The sequence below is a fragment of the Chelmon rostratus genome, chromosome 4 (genome assembly GCF_017976325.1).
Source record: "Chelmon rostratus isolate fCheRos1 chromosome 4, fCheRos1.pri, whole genome shotgun sequence".
Lineage (NCBI taxonomy): Eukaryota > Metazoa > Chordata > Actinopteri > Chaetodontiformes > Chaetodontidae > Chelmon > Chelmon rostratus.
This window is the reverse complement of record NC_055661.1, coordinates 22,825,878-22,843,702: the sequence shown is the minus strand read 5'-3', so window position 1 is coordinate 22,843,702 and position 17,825 is coordinate 22,825,878. Positions and strand designations below refer to the sequence as shown.

The window sequence follows — 17,825 nt, the reverse complement described above, 5'->3', positions numbered from 1 at the left end:
CACAGAGGTGATGTTGTTCGTTGCCTTATGAAACTCTACGCGCCCTCAGGGGCCCTGAGGATGTACCTGACAATAAAAACTCAGATAGGAATTCATCAGGTGGAGAAAAAAAACACAACTCTTCTCAGTGAATCCCCAGCTGTGTTTTTAATGGTGTGACACATGGCTCAGCAGAGGCCTTCTCTTATCTGGTTTACAGACGTGTCTATGACTAAAATAAAATCAGAGGACGTGACGATGCCTGAATGCTTCAACAAGCAGCTGATGATTTCATCTGCTGTTTTACTTCGCAGCTTCATATCTCATCAAGCCGGGTTGGTTTGACTGTGTCTCCAAAAGCCAAGAGGCGTAAATGCTCGCTATATTTGGCTGGTACGAGCGACGATCATTGCGAGCTTCCAGTCCAAAAATGGAAAGTTATGGAAAGTTGGATGCTAGAAAAAGACCACACAATCTCTCACAACAACGCCTCGTGCATATGTGAGCATAAGGCGCTCTACTAACAAAACAAATCCATGATTAAAAGGCATACTATGTTGTGCCTAGGGGAACAGAAAACTGGAGCTTAGCATCCACTGTTACTGTGTTACTGAAGTTCGCACAGCACTTTGGTCTGCTGCCCAACTGATCTTTAGAGGGCCATGAGATGAAAAAATATTCATAAAAACAACAACAAAACTTGTTTTTTAGTTCTGCTGTGGATCTGCTACCACAACAGTCAAGAGATTCAGTCATTCATCTGCCTTAATGGGAGCTCTGGGTCATACAATCTAGAAAATAAAATACAGCAGCCTGTGATGGGGCTCCTAGAGGCTGAATAATCACCAGGTTTTGTTGTGGCAGCAAAGATAATAAAGCATTTTTATGATGCCATAAAAATGCCTGTTTAAGACAGCTTTTCTGTGTTTTTTCAGGCTCACTGCAGAATATTATTCCCAAATTTTGATGGTGCATTAGCTTTACAAACATAGCTGTTTGTTTCATTGACTTTTACATGTATAAATCAACACTTTCCATTCCCTGCCCACTCTGTTAACGGATATTTTGCTTGAGCTTTTCGCCTGCTACACAGAAAATCCCTTACTGAATTATTTAGTCACTGTGTGTTTTACTTTAACAGTTTAAAAACCAACTGCGCGTTGCAAAACTGCAAATATTTGCCACTCATTCCGCTGCTCGATGTAGTGTTCAATGACCTTTACAGGCACAGCACTTGAATTGGTGCATCGAGCGCCTGAATATCATGGCATCGCAGACAACAATACAGACATGTTCTGCTGCAGGAACAAATTAAAATCTGACATGACATACAGCCTCATAACACGCATCTAAAATTCCTAGAGATGGATAACTTCTAAATAGACGTTCTCTGCCTCCTCAATATTCTATTTTCACTCTTACTGAGAGAGACGTCCGGAAGTTAGACCATCTTAACTCTGCTAATGTTACAGGCCCTCCTATAGTCTTAGTCCAGGTTTGATAGCAGGCCTGCAGTGGTGGAAGATGTATTCAGATCTTTTGCTTCAGTAATGCAAAAATACAGCAAAAACACAAAAATACAGCGATGTAAAAATACTGATTACAAGTAAAAGTCCCGATGTAAGGTCCTAAATAAAAGCACATTAACAAGTAAACTAAATGCACTAGTTTGGTCCCTCTGACTGACATCATTGGATTATTATTATTAATACTGAAGCATTAGTGTGCTACTGCTTTTGCAGCTGGACTACTTTGAACTACGACTACAAACTGCTTTTTGTTTTGATTTGAAACTACTGGTTTAGTCTTTAATAGTGTGTTGGAATTCAAAAGCTTGTTATATTATCTGTTGTGTAAAAGCTTTACTTACTTAATTAAAAGCGACAAGTAACTAAAGCTGGAGCCAGACAGCTGGACTAAAAGTGGAAGTGTTAAGTAGCACAAAAAGGAAATACTCAAGTAAAGTACTTGAGTAAATATACTTTGTTACTTTGCAGAGTTTATCCCTGTTCTGCACAGTGAGAGAAAGCAACCAGGTATGTGGACTGGGCCAGAGCGTCCGACATACAGGCTAATCTGCATAGAGAGAATCAGGAAGCAGAGACACCACTAGCTTTAGCAACATTACCGTGCATGTTGGCTAACCTAAAAATGTTTCCTGACCGTGAGGGGCAATGATGAGACTTTGATGCTTTTGTAATGAACAGGGTTTACTGGTGTTCTTTCCTGAGCATCCCCGACCTGCTGAGAAAGCCACCACTACTGACTGCAGGAGTACAGACGAGTGTTACAGAGAATTTGATATTACAGATTTTGAACTGGTGTGCATTATCATTATCATTATCAACAGTCAGTGATGTACACAAAAGGCTCAGTGTGATTTCTCACCACAGAGAATTTAAGCTCATTTTCAACACTTTAGTTAGCTTCGATATTTCCCTGGTTGACAGGATACAAAGAGCCTATGCTCAGTCAGCACAGAGTGGTGTGTAACGGCGTTTCATCCCACACCACGATGACGCTCAGTGTCCCTCAAGGCTGTTCTTTAACAAATCCCATTCATTTAATATGCGGCAGCCAATAGCACAGGATTAGATTCAGCAGGAGTGTTTGATATGGAAAAATGGTGGAATTACACCATGAAAAGAAAGAAGAAGAGAAACTTGGAGAAGCGAAGCAGATAGAAGGATGACAGATTAGGCAGCGGACGGATTTAAGGGAGGTGACTCTTTTTTAAAAGGCAGCGACGGGGATCCTGCTGAGGCTGAGGATCGTACGGGGGACAGATACCGTTAGATGGCAATTGACTGCCTTGTGTTGTACCACATTGGAGTTCAAGAGGCTATCAAAACATTATGCCGGAGAGAGTCATAACAATGAACAGAGGAGTAATAAAAGACATAAAGTCAGGGAGACGGGGAGCGAGGAGGAGTGAAAAAAAAATCCTGTGAGGGAGAGGCGGAGAAGAGAGAAGAGGAGGAAGGAATAGAGAAAAAAAGATGGGAGACAGAGGGAGGGAGAGGCAGGAAAATCAATAGACTTCTATATGCAGCATTGAGAATGTGCCCTCTCGCTGCTCCAGACAGCCTATCCAAGGACTCCAACAGCCAGCAGACGAACTGAACATCTATCCACAGACCCATACGGATAATATGCCACCCTAGCCTGTCCCCGTCTCCATTTATCTCCTACATTCCCCCTCCATCCCCAAATACACACACACACACACACACTTCAACCTACTGGCTCTTCTCCTCCAAATTTAACACTCTAATTTGGTTGAGGGCTGCCTGCCGTGTTATTGATGCTGCCAGAGGTCTGATCCATCTTGAGGCCGGGACAAGGCTTTAGTCAAGATGGCTATAACTCAGAGGCATCCCGCTCCCTGTTTGCCAGAGTATCAGACTGGCATTGGTAATTTAAAGGCTGGACAGACAGCCGACATTACTGTATCCACCCGACTTGCTTTGTCACCCTGAGCGGCTGGATGCCAGTGCTCTGAACCACATTTCCACGCTCGTTGGGATTCTCCGGACTGGAAATTGCTTTTGTTACTTTTTTTGTGGTGCTACAAACTTCCATAAACACTGTCTTTAGGATTACACAATATGGAAATGAAGATATGAGTAATTGAAAAAGAAATAAAAATGAAACGTGTTTACTTTCTCGCAGTGTTCACAGTGAAGGATTAAGACATATTCGGTCGTGTGTGTGTGTTTGCATGTGATGGCGCGACATGTGGGATGGATTAGCGAGGTTTACTCCTGAGCAAGCTTGGCATGCTGGTGCTTCCTCACATATATTCAGTTTTTATGTGTGTGTGTCCACCCATCTGTGTGGGTTTAGCTGGAGGCCAGAGTGATGGGGAATTGGAAAGCTGGATGTGGCATTATATACCAGCGTCTTATCACTCTGATATATGGCCAAATAGGACACAGAGGGGCTGAGACTGTTCTGATAACAAACAATGAATGAAGATTGGAGGGAAGTAAAGAAAAAGGAAGCAAGGGGGGAAAGGGATGGGCATGAACAATGTGCTCTCTGGAGGCCCACGGGACTGTGTTAGTGTAGTCTCTGATCATTGATTATAAAGGTTTATGTACTCCCACCTACAGCATCATAGAGGACACACTCACCCCCCTCACCCCCATTCATCCCTCCCTCAGCTGTCCATCCTTCTGCCCTTTCCCTCCTCTCTGTCTCTATCTCTGTGCTTTAATGGGCAGGCAACCATTGCTGTAATTTTCTCTGTACTATAACTGACAAAAGGTCACTAGGAAGGAGGGGGCCCATGCTTCTAATCACTCAACAAGAGCAGGGCCACTCAGCCCATTCAAATGTCACCGTGTCAGAAAAAAATGATAAAGACAAAAATGTTGTGCTCCTGTGCTGTTTTCTTTTCATTTCCTTGTGTAATAGACAAACTGCCATTCAATCTGAAGAAAGCAAGTGTCCTTGAGCTGCAGTTACATAAACCAACATTTTCCTGTTCTGACTGGAATCTGAATTATATGTCCTCTAAATTAAATGGTAAGATTAGTTTCATGGTCATGCTTCACTGTATGCATTCAATATTGCACTCCACCACAAGCAAAGAAGATGATCCTGTGTTATTGGTTTGCTGCTGTACTTTCTACTGGAGCCTGTTTTATCAGAATATCCTCCTCCTGCTGCTGTTATTAAAAGGAAGAGGGCAAGCCTCCCGCTTCACAGTCTCCTGTAAACTAGAAAACATCACCTGGCCAAAAGATGGTTCCTCTGGGAAACACATACTACTCAGATAACTGTCACGATTGGTCAAAAGTGGTCGTAAATAACAAATACAATGGAGGCAATCAAGTGGTGACAGAAGAGGTAAGTTGTTGATACAAGTCAAATGGGGAAGCAGGGGAAAAAACTACAGTTACAGCTGTAAAGGTACAACTATTCCAAAAACATACAGTGATCGGAAGTAAAACCCCCAAAAGTTGGGACGCTGTTTAAAATGTAAATAAAAACTGAATGCAACATTGACAGCTTTACATGTAAGTGTTCCTGAGCTCATGTAGTAACATCCTTTATACAATCATGTGTTCACAAAGTGGTGAACCTCGCTCCATCCTCGCTTGTGAACGACTGAGCCTTTCCAGGATGCTCCTTTCATACCCAATCATGATGCTATCACCTGTTACCAATCAACCTGTTTACCTGTGGAATGATCCAAACAGGTGTTTCTGGAGCGTTCCACAACTTTCCCAGTCTTTCGTTGCTCCCGTCCGACCTTGTTTGAAACATGTTGCTGCATCAACTCCAGAATAAGCTTTAAATATATTGCATTTGTACTGTTTTCAATTAGTGTATGCCAAAAAAGACATATTGAAAAACGTTTCCCTGAGGTGTATGTATTCTGAATGAGCTTATTATTAGTGGCATAAAGGCTTCATGTAAATGCAGGTACCGAATACCCACCAGCTCTGACCCCTACATGTAATGAATATGAGGAACATTTTTAGAAATGCATTGTACAGAACAGGGTGACTAATGGTCCGAGTCATAGTTTAAAAAAATGTATTTTCAAAACCCGGAACATACCAGACGCACTGAGCTGAAGATGAATGAGTGGCATTAGTTTAGCAGAAATACACAACAAATACTGCTGTAATTCTAGACACATTAAATTCAGGCAAATACATTCTGGTTGTTAAGATTACAAATTCAGACAGAGACGACTGGCCTTTATGTTCATTTACTCTGTGGTTTTCTGCCACAGCAGCAGGTCCATTAACCATCAAAAGAAATCAATGCGAGCACGCTGAGACAAACAGCACAGACACTGCTATTATTGTGAACGACAAGTTCGGGGATGGAGTGTGAGAGAGGAAAGTTGAGGCGAACGTGAGAGCAGCAGCCGAGCGAACATGGACAAACTTGAAAATGAGAAAAGAGACCGCAGTCAATTACAAGTCCCATCTTGTAGTTTGTGTCTACATTGATTTGTTGGGGACTAGAATCTCTGCTTCTCCCTGGTTCACCTAATTGCACTCAGTCTGACCCGCTAATTACTTCACGAGGACCTAGCTGGTCTCACCTCAGTGCACTGCCTCGCTGTCTGGAGCTGTCTATCTACACCACCGTGGGAGGAAGGGAGAGGAAGCGGTGTAAAGGCAAAAAGGAAGAACAGGCCGGGATTAAGAATGCATGATGCACGTCAGAGCAGCAGAGAGAGTGGAGATGTAGAATGAAACAACAAGAGACAGACAGGCAGGAAATAGAGGTGTATATATTGGAGATGGTTAGGAACTCAGGTGTAGGGCAAGTAGCGGTGTTAACACACTGCTGTTACTCTACTGTATGTCACCTCAGGACAGCGATGATGTGAATGATGTTCCTTGCTCTCACTGAGCTGCATACATAATTAAATAAATTGCTACTGATTAGATAATCACTCATAATTATGGAGATAATAATGACAGTGAAGTTCATTCATCAGGAACACTGGGGAGCTCACGTACCTGATGGGATGATCCCAAAGGCCCAGTTGGGTACGAGAATGCCGAAAGGGTTGTTTTTGTCTTTGTTGTCTGTCGTCTCTGACGCTTTGTGTTCCTCTGACTTTGGGCTCGTGTTTTTGAAAGGCGTCCAACGACTTCCGACCACGAAGGACTCAGACACTGCAGACCTTGATTCCATTTCTGTGGCGCCAATGTTGGAGCCTGACGCGAAGGTAGTCAACTGAACGACACCCGGAGTTGTTTGAGATCCCTCACTGGGTGCTGGAGTAGCCGAGGGATCGCTCTGCAGGTTTGGTGTGCTTGTTGTTCTCTCTGGCTCTTCCTGAACCCAGGAAATGGAAATGGAAGGCTCCTCGGTGGTGGCTCCGTATGAAGGTTTTTCTGTGCTGCTCACGGTGGTGGGAGGATCCGTCCTCTGTGTGTCTCTGGTTGTCAGAAGTTCCACTGTGGTCACCTCAGAGGTTGTCAGCACCTCCATTAGGGCTTCAGGTGTGGAAGTCACCACCTCCTTTCTGCTTGTGCCTTTGCTGTGCTTCCTAAAAACAGGAGTGAAACCTGAACTACCCTCTCCTCTTCGTGAAGAAGCAGAGGAGAGGTTGTCAGTCGGCCGGCGGACGTAGAGGATCTCTCCCCTGGCCTCCTCTGCTGTGTCCGGCTCCTGGGAGCCCTGAGGTGAGGTGGTGGGCTGTTCCACTAGCTGCCACTGGGACAGAGTAGTGTGCTGTGCCACTGTCACAAGCTCAGTCTGGCTCTGGCTGAGTGAAGACTCTATTTCAGGACTCAGTTTGACACCGCTGCTGTCCACGCTGCCGGCTTTCAGCGCAAACCCAGCAGGAAAGTTGCTCCCTTCGCCGCTCACCTCTACCTCCCTCTCCTCCCCTGATGCAGTTCTGGCAGCTGATGGAGCGTTAGCATCTTCTCCGTCCTGGTCTTTCCCCTGGCCTGAATAGTTTTCTGGGTTGTCCTGTCGAAGGGAGGTGGGCAGGGTCATCACCTCGAGTGGGCCTGCTTTGGCTTCCATAGGCTCCCAGGTGGGACGTTTACCCACATAGGCCACATTTCCAGGGGGGCCTAGTTTTGACCCGCGCATGGACTTGATGGTCCAACGAAAGTGGCTGCTGGGGGCAGGAGCAAAGGCCGGGCCTCCTCTGGGACCCTGAGGACCGGATACGTTGACAGGTTCGCTGGGAGGTGATCCCTCATTGGGACCTGACGCAGTGAATTCTAAAGGGAATAAAGAGACAGAACAGACTAATTAATACGATTCCATTATGGGGTGGGGAGGGTGGGGGTGGATTTAATTTTATGGATGTGTAATTAGCAAATTAAAACTCAAGCCTGGCTTACATGAGCCTCATATAACTGTTACAGCGCAGTTTCAAAATTATGATGAAAGCATGAGTCCGCTCGGATCAGCCGGGTGAGCGCTGGCTGCCGTGTGTTCATCGGTGGGTTTGTGTCACAGTGTGTCACACACAGTGACACCAACCCACAACGTCACTGATTTGTGTTTGTTGCATATGCTCTCACACTACAAACCATTTTTTATTTCAGTTAGTAAAGTTAAGAAATTTAAAGAGATACCTTCATAGTTCTTACCATGGAACAGACATTCCCCTACAAGACCTTCAAATGTGAAGGTTGTGCTCTATAACAGTATATACTCATAACAAATAGGCAACAATCTCCGTTCAAGTTTGTAAAGAATACATTGTTTGGTATCCTTTGGAGTTTAAAACTTACAAACTCTGCATCATCAGATAGGTGATCAGATGTAATTGACGGTGGCCACACATCATTAACAAAGAACCCCAGAACTGTCACCAAATTTTGCTTTGCATATCTTGACTGTTACATACTTTTTCCAACAGAGAAAGAGCACAGACAAACATATAAATTCAAAAGCCCTGTGTGTGAAATAACCTCTCCAAAAATAGTGTTCACGTGGGATCCAATAGGCCTTGTCCAATATCTGATCCCTGCAATATTTCCTTTAAGAAAAATCAACAAAATGCTTGACAGATGTTTCAGTCACTTATGTTTTTAGCTTTAAATGATCCAATTCAGAATCCACGATGTGAAGCCGGATCAAACAAAATCAGTCCTTAAACCTACCGACAATAAAACTTTCATTTTCCCCAAAGCTGTCTTCTCAGGCAGCTCTTACAAATAAACTCCAACAGTTGCAACTTTTAGCTGTGGCCTTGCAAATTTTTAATGTTATGCAATAAACAACACAAAAACCCGATTACTATATGCATGATTCAGTCAAATGATATGTATATACATAAATAAATGTGATCATACATTCATTTTTAAACTGGACTTCCATCATGATGTTTTATGTGGTAACACCTCAAATTCCCAGTAGGTGTACATACTTAAATTCAGCATAAAGTTATACTGAGGTTCAATTTACCTTCTAGGTTCAGACAAACTGTACCTTTTGGTGAACTAGCAGTTATTTACTGTGAGTTGGATGTTTTGGACTTCTTTCCTCATCAGTGGAGCAGATCAGTGCGGCTACTAAAGTTTCTGGAGTTTGCAGACAAAGATGGGAGCCATCCCTTGAGGGAGCCCATAAACACACGTGCGCATGCATGCACAGAGAGGCACAAACCCACCAAAAGGATGGAAGGACGTATTCAAAGTAATTTCACACTTCTCTTCTCTGTCCCTGTTTTCTTATTCCCCGTGGATTCTCTTACCCCAAACAACCTCCTGCAGGGACACGCTTGCCTGTGGTGAGAGAAGCCATGTGGAAAAACGCAGGAGCACTTGCAACGCGATAAGCAAATGACTTGCTCCACAACAAGCTCCATCTAGACCTGTTTATTTAGATGAAGTGGTCCACTGTACCTTATCAGCTTACGGCTTTAAACCAGACACTGTCTACACCATCAATAATTCATTCTGTCTGCATGTGTGACTCACGGCTGGTGTGTTTTTTTTTTTTTTTTAGGGCAGCGGCGCAGTCGTGTTACTGAGAGGCCCAGCTAGTTTGCTACCATCATCATCGCTCAGCTGTGCTTGGCTGTCCTCAGTTCTGTTAGCATGTCTGAAAAGTATAGCAATACAGCGGGGGGTGTGCAACACAACCCAGCACAACAAATTACCACGAGAGGGAGAACATACACAAATATGTCCATGCATAAAATATTAAAATGTATGTAAATTATTCAGGAGGTCCGCTGGTGCCTTACGCCCCAGCAAGGTTTATGAGCCTGAGGTTCATTTCCATAAGAGCCATGTAGACCCACGTAATTGTGCTATTAATAATACAAACGGCTAATTACATACTTTTACTACACACACTGATGAAAGTTAGAATAATTAAGCACATTAATCTGGTTTGATCATCTATGTAATGACCCATGTAATAAATAAAATGAGACAATTCGACAGCAGTTTGGATTTTTTTCATGCTGGTGCTGTTTAGAGTTCGGCTCCGACGCTGTAAATCTGTTGGTGGAAAAGACACAACTCAACGGCGAAATGCTACAGAACACACACTTATAATAAACCCCGTTCCGACAGTAATTGTGTGCTTCCACCGTGAGTGGTTCTGCTGTGTTGACTCCACTTTACTGGAGTAAACGGGCTGAGAGAATCCCTCGGGTCAGGCAGACATGATATTAAATTGTGAGAGTGGAGGCTGACAATGAGAGACACATGAAGAGAGAGAGAGAGAGTTGGTACCAGTGCCACCTCGGCCCAACTGCAGATATGGCATCTAATAATAGATACGGAGGAGAAGTTATTGCATGGCCATGTGAATCATGTCAGGAGTATCTACACTGAGTGTCGGTGCACAGACCCCACTGTCTTCTATCACATAAATTCAGTCCGTGGAGTTGACGAGACCGGTGTGAAGCAGACATGTACTTCCTTGACAGACAGTGGGGGCATGAATGTAGAGCTTATGCGAATTCCACATGCTGTAACTGGAGGCAGATCACTCCACTAGGAGCTTGAAAAAAAGAACACTTAATTCGATAAAACGTTCAAAATATTTTTGATTTGCAGGGGAAATAATTGAAGTTATAGCTCTACATTCACAGACCTATTTTCACATTTTCTAAATAATTTGATTCATTACTTGAATTCTAATCTTTCTTGCGGATGTGCTGTCTACAGTGCAAAGCTTTGCATCCCCCTCAATCAAAGAGGCAACATGACACCATCAGTTACTAAGAAGTGCTGAGATCCAAGGGATTGCCTGGGGTGTGCAATAAGAGAGTTAATTCAGCTCCCTGATGCTAGTTTAAGAAGAGACATCAGTTGGGCAGCTTTCCATCACTGCAACATTAAAGAAAGAAACGACTATTCCTCACCCCTCTTTCTGCGCCTTCCCCTTTTCTCCCTCGTTCTCGCTCTACTCATCCCCCCTCTTGTGTTGCCCGTCCTCGCTGCAGTGATCATTACCGCCTACCTTCAGAGAGCCACGGCCTAATTGGCAGAGACATAGATGGAGGTGAGAGTGAACGGCAGTGCAGCCAAACCTCCACGTTAATTGGATACGGCTGTGAATAATGCATGTGGTCTAAGGCTTGGATTTTCATTAATACCTTGGGGGTTGGCATCGGATTTCAGGTAGCACAGCGGTGAGTATTTATATTAATAAAACCAGCAATTGCTAGGTGAGAAAAGCCTATCACCTTTATTGAATCATTCTTCTGGCTGTCTGTGGGAGAGTCTAAAGTCTTTCTTTGTATCCTCCCCTTCAGCTGATGCCAAGGATGCATTATTTGTTGTGGCCATTAAAAGAAAAACTGCACTCTTCCACATATGGCCATGGTGTACTTTCTTTTAGGCTTCTTTTTGCTACGTTGGTCTATTATATCTATCTATCTATCGATCTATCGATCTATCGATCTATCTCTCTCTCTCTATATATATATGAGCTGTATATATGAGCTGTAATTTAGGCTCCACTGTAGGTGCATTGCTCTGGTATTTATTGATCCAACAATCTACCAGTCATGAGCTGCTCCTCTAATCTTCGGTCTCCCTTTAGTCCTGCAGTTAAGAGCTACAGGAAGTGATTTGGGGTTTGGAGCTTTCAAGAAGACGTGAGCTGAAAACAGTGACCTGGTGACCTTTTCTATCCTTGCATGTGTTGCATCGCATCATTCCCGAGGGTGAATCACTCCACTGTGGATGTTACCTGTCTGACAGTGCCTCCAGGTTCTTCAGCTTGCACACACATACACACAAACACACACCTCTCTTTGTGTCTGAACACAGACTTCTTAAACTTCTATCCATGTCTGGTCAAGTTGCTCTGTTTTCCTCATCTGTTTAATTTATTCACCACAGCTAATACAAGTCAATTTTTCAGTCTAATAAGTCTTTGACTCCTAAAAATAAGATGTAATTTGGGATGCAGGTCTGCTTTGTTCTAAATGAACAATACATATGAAAGGAAACCTTTTATGGCATCAAAGTAGATTAAAATTCAAGCTTGGTTTGTGCTCTTTCTGACAGCCTGTACTGTAAACACAGCGCAGTCGATAAATATGAGAATAAAGGCAAAACAGCCTCCACTCCAGCGTTTTGCACTACTGTATGTGGTATGGCCCCTTTGTTTGTTTACAATTACTGTTTAATTAAATCTACAGCAATACTTCAAATTGCCCTGTGGAGGAATATATTACAGCATACTTGAGGGAAAAAAACAGCTTGGAATAGAGAGACAGACTGTTTAAAAAGCATGACATAAACAGATCTTGAATTTGCCAACGACATTTTAAATGGAGCACGCCTCTATTTGAAGTGGAACAGTTTCAATTCATCCTCATTCTTATCTCAATTTTACACTCAGTGATGAGTTCTGAAGGTTAAAGGTGAACCCTAAACACACAAAAATACTCAGACAGGAGCTCGTACCGTCAACAGTGGATGGAGGGCTGGAGGCTCGTTCCCCTGGCTGTGTCGTGGTGTCACTCTGCCCTGCGCTTTGGACTGCAGGCACTAATCGAATCAGTGGCATCACCTCTTTCTCCTGCTCAGACAGACCTTCCTCTGGACTCTGTAGTCCACCAGTAGGAGCCCCGAAGGAAAAACTATCAGTTCTGTGCTCCATGATGGCATTGTCAATGCTTCCCTTGTTTCCACTGGGTTTTGGTATACTCATGTTTCTGCTGGAGGCTTCTCCCTGCATCTGGTTTTCTTCTGCTTTTTCCTCAAGAATTGACAGTCTGTTTTCTGTCCCGTCCAACTCCTTCCCTCCAGTCCAGTACCTAAAGGGCCTCATCAGAGTGTTAACAAACTCAGCCAACACACCATTACTAGTTTGAGGCTGGGGAGTGGAAGAAGGTATGGAGGATACTGTTTGGGTGTCAGATGATCCAAAATAACCATCTTCTTCTTCATGAGCAGAACCTCCATGACTCTCTGGACTCCTGAGGTCAGAAAGGCCCACGGTGTTGCTACTCCTTTGGCCATCAGACTCTTCCTCCTGGCTGGGTTGGCTGCTTCTGGGTCCGTCATGTTTTTCGTCCCACGTCTCGTCTGGCCGTAAGTGGATGACCACATGCTCCTCTGAGATCTCAGAGGAGTCGTTGTTTCCGGCAATGGAGTGGACTCCTGCGTTGTTCAAGTCCACCATGCCAGTCCAGGTGGAAGCCTTGGAAAAAGAGGCACTGCGCTGGGCTTCAGTGGCCGCTGGGTTGGCGGTTTGGTACAAAGCCTGTGCCTCTGCAGCCTGGACCCCCGCTGGCTGGTGAGCTGCAACACACAACAGCCACATTTCATCAAAAGCAACAGCACTGTTTTGTCACTTGACCTGCTTTATCTGCTGCAGCACAACACAGCACTGAACCTCACTTCACCTCTCTCCTCCTATTGCAGCTACTGCTACTCACACAAGATTTCAATTTCAGAGCATGCTGCACGGCCATAGCAATGAGATTGCATTGAGAATATTATTTACATGAAGCAAATTGATGCTTCTAAACGAAACATACCACCATTTGTATCTAATTTTAGCTATGTGACAGACATCATTTGTTTTAAGCATTAATGTAAATGTGCATATAACTGTTGGTGCAGTGAAGAGGTTCATCCATCAGCTGTTTGTTTAGACAAATGCACTGCTCCTCTGCTCTCATGCTGTTCTTGTTTACTTAAAAAGATTGGGTTATGCAGATGTTTCGCTTCAATGGAAATTTCATAAGCTGACACTGTGAAAGATGAAAATGTCATTCTTTCACCCCCCCCCCCATCTGTGGAAATATCAGTCTGTAGTCTGCTAACATCAGTGGAAGCAAGAAAAAAAAAAGCTCTAGGTGCAAAGTCATAGGTTTGATAAATTATGAAATGCACAATATGAGTGAACAGAATGTGCTGTAAAGTCAATCCAAAGTGAAGATGAAACTAACTTATTCCACTCTCAGTTGGTACATGATAAAAGACGAGGTCAGACACGGAGTCACTGCAAACCCCAGTTGGTCTCATTCATGCTCTCGCTCTGTCTGTCTCCCTTTCTACCTCCCTTTCCCCTCTCTCTCTCTCTCTCTCTCTCTCTTAGGGTTCACTACACCCAACATACAAGCCCTCAAATCCACCAGGGGGGGAACACAAATGTCACACAATCTCTCTGCAACTACTTCATGTGTGACACAAGCATCTCGCGCTAATTAATAACCAGAATGGAAAGTGAGTCCCCAGACCCCCCTCTCGTTGCCATGGCAATTACCACTACGACGGTGCATCGAGTTAATCAGTACCTCCGTAGCAGTAGGCGTCGAACAGGGTTGTGGTGTCGGGGAAGCCGGTGCGGTTGGGGTTGTTGTAGACAGTCCGCACGCCGGGCTCGTCCCCGCCGCAGTTCTTCCGCGGGACGTTGATCGGGTAGCGGACGCTGCCGTCAGCCAGCCAGCCGGGGTCACACTGGTCCAGGCCGGCCTGCCAGGCGAGGTAGAGCTGCCCGACGGTGGCCAGCTGGGCTCCCAGGGAATGGCAGTGGGTGGAGGCCGTGGCCAGGCTCAACTTCTCCGGCACTGCGGAGTGAAAGACTTCACCTGGGAAGAGACGAGAGACGAGGAGTTCAGTGTGTTAGAGAGCTTGAGGGTATTTTTAGCCGTTCGATTAAGATTGTTCGTCTTCAACTGTCTTATGATTGTCGCTTTTTGAGTTAGTTTTTTCTTTTTGGGGTTTTTTTTTTGGGACAAAGTGATGTAGGTACATTTGAGCCTATGTCTGTGTTTTGTTGTGCGCGCGCGCACACACACACACACATATAAAGTCTGTGAGAATTTTACATAAAAACCAATGAGTTCTAGCCATTTACTTTCTCTCCTTTGTCAACTTTGTCAAAGCAAAAAGAGGAGTGGAGACCTGAAATAAAGTTTTGCTTGCTATGCATAAGAATGCACTTTATTTTTGCATAAAAATAAGAAACATCAGTGATTCAAAGAACAGACTATATAAAGACAATTCTTTGAATTCAAAGCGGTTGCAAAGACGCATCTAACAGAAAGACAAGTACACAGACTGCGACTGAAGAAGAAGAAGAAAGGAGAAGCTGAACAAAGGTGCGGCCGGTTTGGATAAAATACAGCAGTGATGCAAAAATAGGGCTTTAGCAAGCAAGACGGAGAGACCTCAAGAGGACTGCTGTGTCTGCGCAGCACAAATAAGATTATATGATCAGAAAATCCACTGGCAGTTCAGTGTGTGATGAAAAAAATATAAGCTGGAGGAGTGGACAGAGAGAATGAGGTGCGGAGAACAGATGAACAGGTTCGATATGAGGATCCAGGAGATTTACGCCAAGAGTAAAGAATGGTGTTGCTGATTTATTGAACTGAGATGAGGAGGTGAAGGGTAAAGGGTGAAGATGTGAACAAAATGAAAGAAGCAAGAAGCACAATGGGATTATGTGAGGAGTGATGTGAAGAAGAAAAAACAGAAGATGGCTGAAATATTTATTGGGGAAAGTTGAAAAGAATTTGACTAAATTAAACACTTGTGATACAGTAAACCAAACCAGGCTAAAATATATGCAGCAATAGAGAAATTTTAATTCAAGCATAGCCTGTTACAGAACACCATTGTGAATTAAACAACAGGGTTTATTAATCATGCTTCTAATGGTTTTGTTTTTACAAAATAAGAAAGAAAACACAAGCTCCTCCACCTACCAGGTAGTAATTTTACTTTTAAGATAATTATCTGCTGATTGTTTCAATCAGGTTGTTAATTTCACTGAATTATATTGCAAACTCACAACTAAATACATAGTTGCTGGTGGTCATGTAATGTTTTCTGGCTCTTAGTCACCAAGTGTTCATACTGTCTACAAATGGCTCCAGTAACTCCCACGACTATTATGCTTAATAACAGTTGTGGTCATACCACCTCATAACCTCACCTCACTGACCCAGATAAACTAACCCCTGTTGTGATTTTGATTGTGGTGTTAAAAACCTGCTGTGCTCACGATTGTTCTGTGGGATATGAAAATATAACAAACACCTAACGAACATTTCGGTCCGTCAGCGTTATGGACGTTGATTTGGATTGAACCTGAACTATAATGTGATGGTTGAATAGCTGCAGTATTGATATGCTGATAAAACTCTGATCCCATCATTCCCTACGAAGCTCAGTCGGGAGCGGGGAGTGATGATAATAATCCTTCTTCAGGGGAACAGGGGAACTCAAGACCGGACCGGAAGTGATGACACAGGTTTCGGTGAGTGTTCAGATCTCTGATGGCTTACGTTGACTGCCAAAATAGAAAGGGTGTGTTGGATATACAGTATATTTTAGTAAAAGGAACGTGTCAAGTTTGAGTGGCAGAGGACTTGAGTTGACTGGGCTATCTAAGGATCTAAATATCTTAGGAGTAGCAAACCCAAAACTTCAGTCACCCGTGGAATTAATCGTAAACAGTCATTAGTGGGACATTATCTAGAGGAACAAGGCCTCCAGCTATGCGTACATTGATTAGAGCCAATAGGTGTAAATTCTTAATTCCCATAAAGCAGTGATGGTCAACCGGTCACATCAGGCCGGCAGAATATGAATGAATTCAGAAAATCTGCACACCTCACGCTATTCACCAGTGGCCCAGTCCGTCCTGACAATGATCATTGATTAGCTTGTCGACGCCTGGCAACGAGCCAAAAAGGCAATAATTCATAATAAATTGGATTATTCCCTAACAGGCTGTGCATTCCCTGGAGATGACAGCAGAACACTGGCCAGGGAGGTAACTCTGGAGAATCACCAAGCTTGTCTATTAGTTTCAAGGCATCACTTGGGTGTATTGTCAATGGCCAACAGTTTTCAAACTGATTTTTTGTTGAGATAAGGACTCATTCTTTGGTCGTTGAAATATGGCTTTTGTTCTGAGCACTGACTGCCTCCTTGGAGAAGGTATGAGAGCTTCTTCAAGATTAGTATCTTATTATCAATATGAATTTTCAATCTTTTTGGGAGTCGGCTCATAAAAATAACATTAATTTTGTAAGAAAGTGAAAATATTATACAACATTAGGCTAATTAGGCCTAAATGTATTAAATTTTCTTTATGTGAAACTCGACTGGACCCTGAAGGTTGTTTAGATTTGGTGGAATCTTGATGGAACTGCTTTCATATTGGTTGTGCCCAGTAGCACCTTAACTGTTTGCTAAGCCTCACCTGCTTAGTTACTGTTGCTATGCCTGTCAAGCTTTTCTCTCTAGCACGTCACAAATGCAGCTTCCAAGGACAGTGGTGGCAGATTTGCCAATCAAAATATCTGAAAAAGTGGGTTGTAGATTTGACACAGACGTAAGCAACAGCAGGCAAATGAGACCTCTGTAAAAGGGCCTTAAATATGTATTCTGTGGCTACGCAGCATACATGACATCATGCTAAAACAGTGAGGCTGAAGTTACATGTCCAGGGTAAAAAGTCAGCATCCTCACCAGCTGATAATCCATATAGGATACAAAGAAATGAAGGATCGGCTATATTCTTGATATAAGCCTTGGAAGTATTGCTGGATTAGGTTACTACTGTATGTGGAAAGCTAATTAGCTGGACATGCTGATGTTTGTATCTTACATTAGAACAAATTAACGCACTGCTTAATCCATTCCTTAAACTTTTGCTCTTTTGCTCTTAGCTCAAATAAACTACCCTCCAAAGTCTTTATACACCATTCAAACTGCTTCAGAATGTGAAAAAATCCAAAGCTTGACAAGCCTGCAATACCTAATTGTGGTTGCTAATTGATGATCAGGGAAGGGGATAGCCAGATATGAGTTAATCAAAGACATTTTGTCCGCCTGTTGTAGCTCTTTGCCACCTTTGCTGTGGCATTGCAAATCAAAAAGTAAAGTTTTAGGATAACACTACTG

At 43.5% G+C, this 17,825-nt stretch overlaps 1 protein-coding gene across 1 annotated transcript in view; it reads right to left on the bottom strand.

The window, feature by feature from the left end:
- The window catches only part of ncanb (neurocan b), a 102,442-nt gene that overhangs the window by 65,509 nt on the left and 19,108 nt on the right, over positions 1 to 17,825 (bottom strand). Inside the window, exons 8-10 of the mRNA XM_041935386.1 lie at positions 14,201 to 14,494; positions 12,360 to 13,199; positions 6,471 to 7,694 (exon numbers count right to left, since the gene is read on the bottom strand). Coding sequence (XP_041791320.1) covers positions 6,471 to 7,694; positions 12,360 to 13,199; positions 14,201 to 14,494 — 2,358 coding nt within the window. The remainder of the gene's footprint in view (positions 1 to 6,470; positions 7,695 to 12,359; positions 13,200 to 14,200; positions 14,495 to 17,825) is intronic.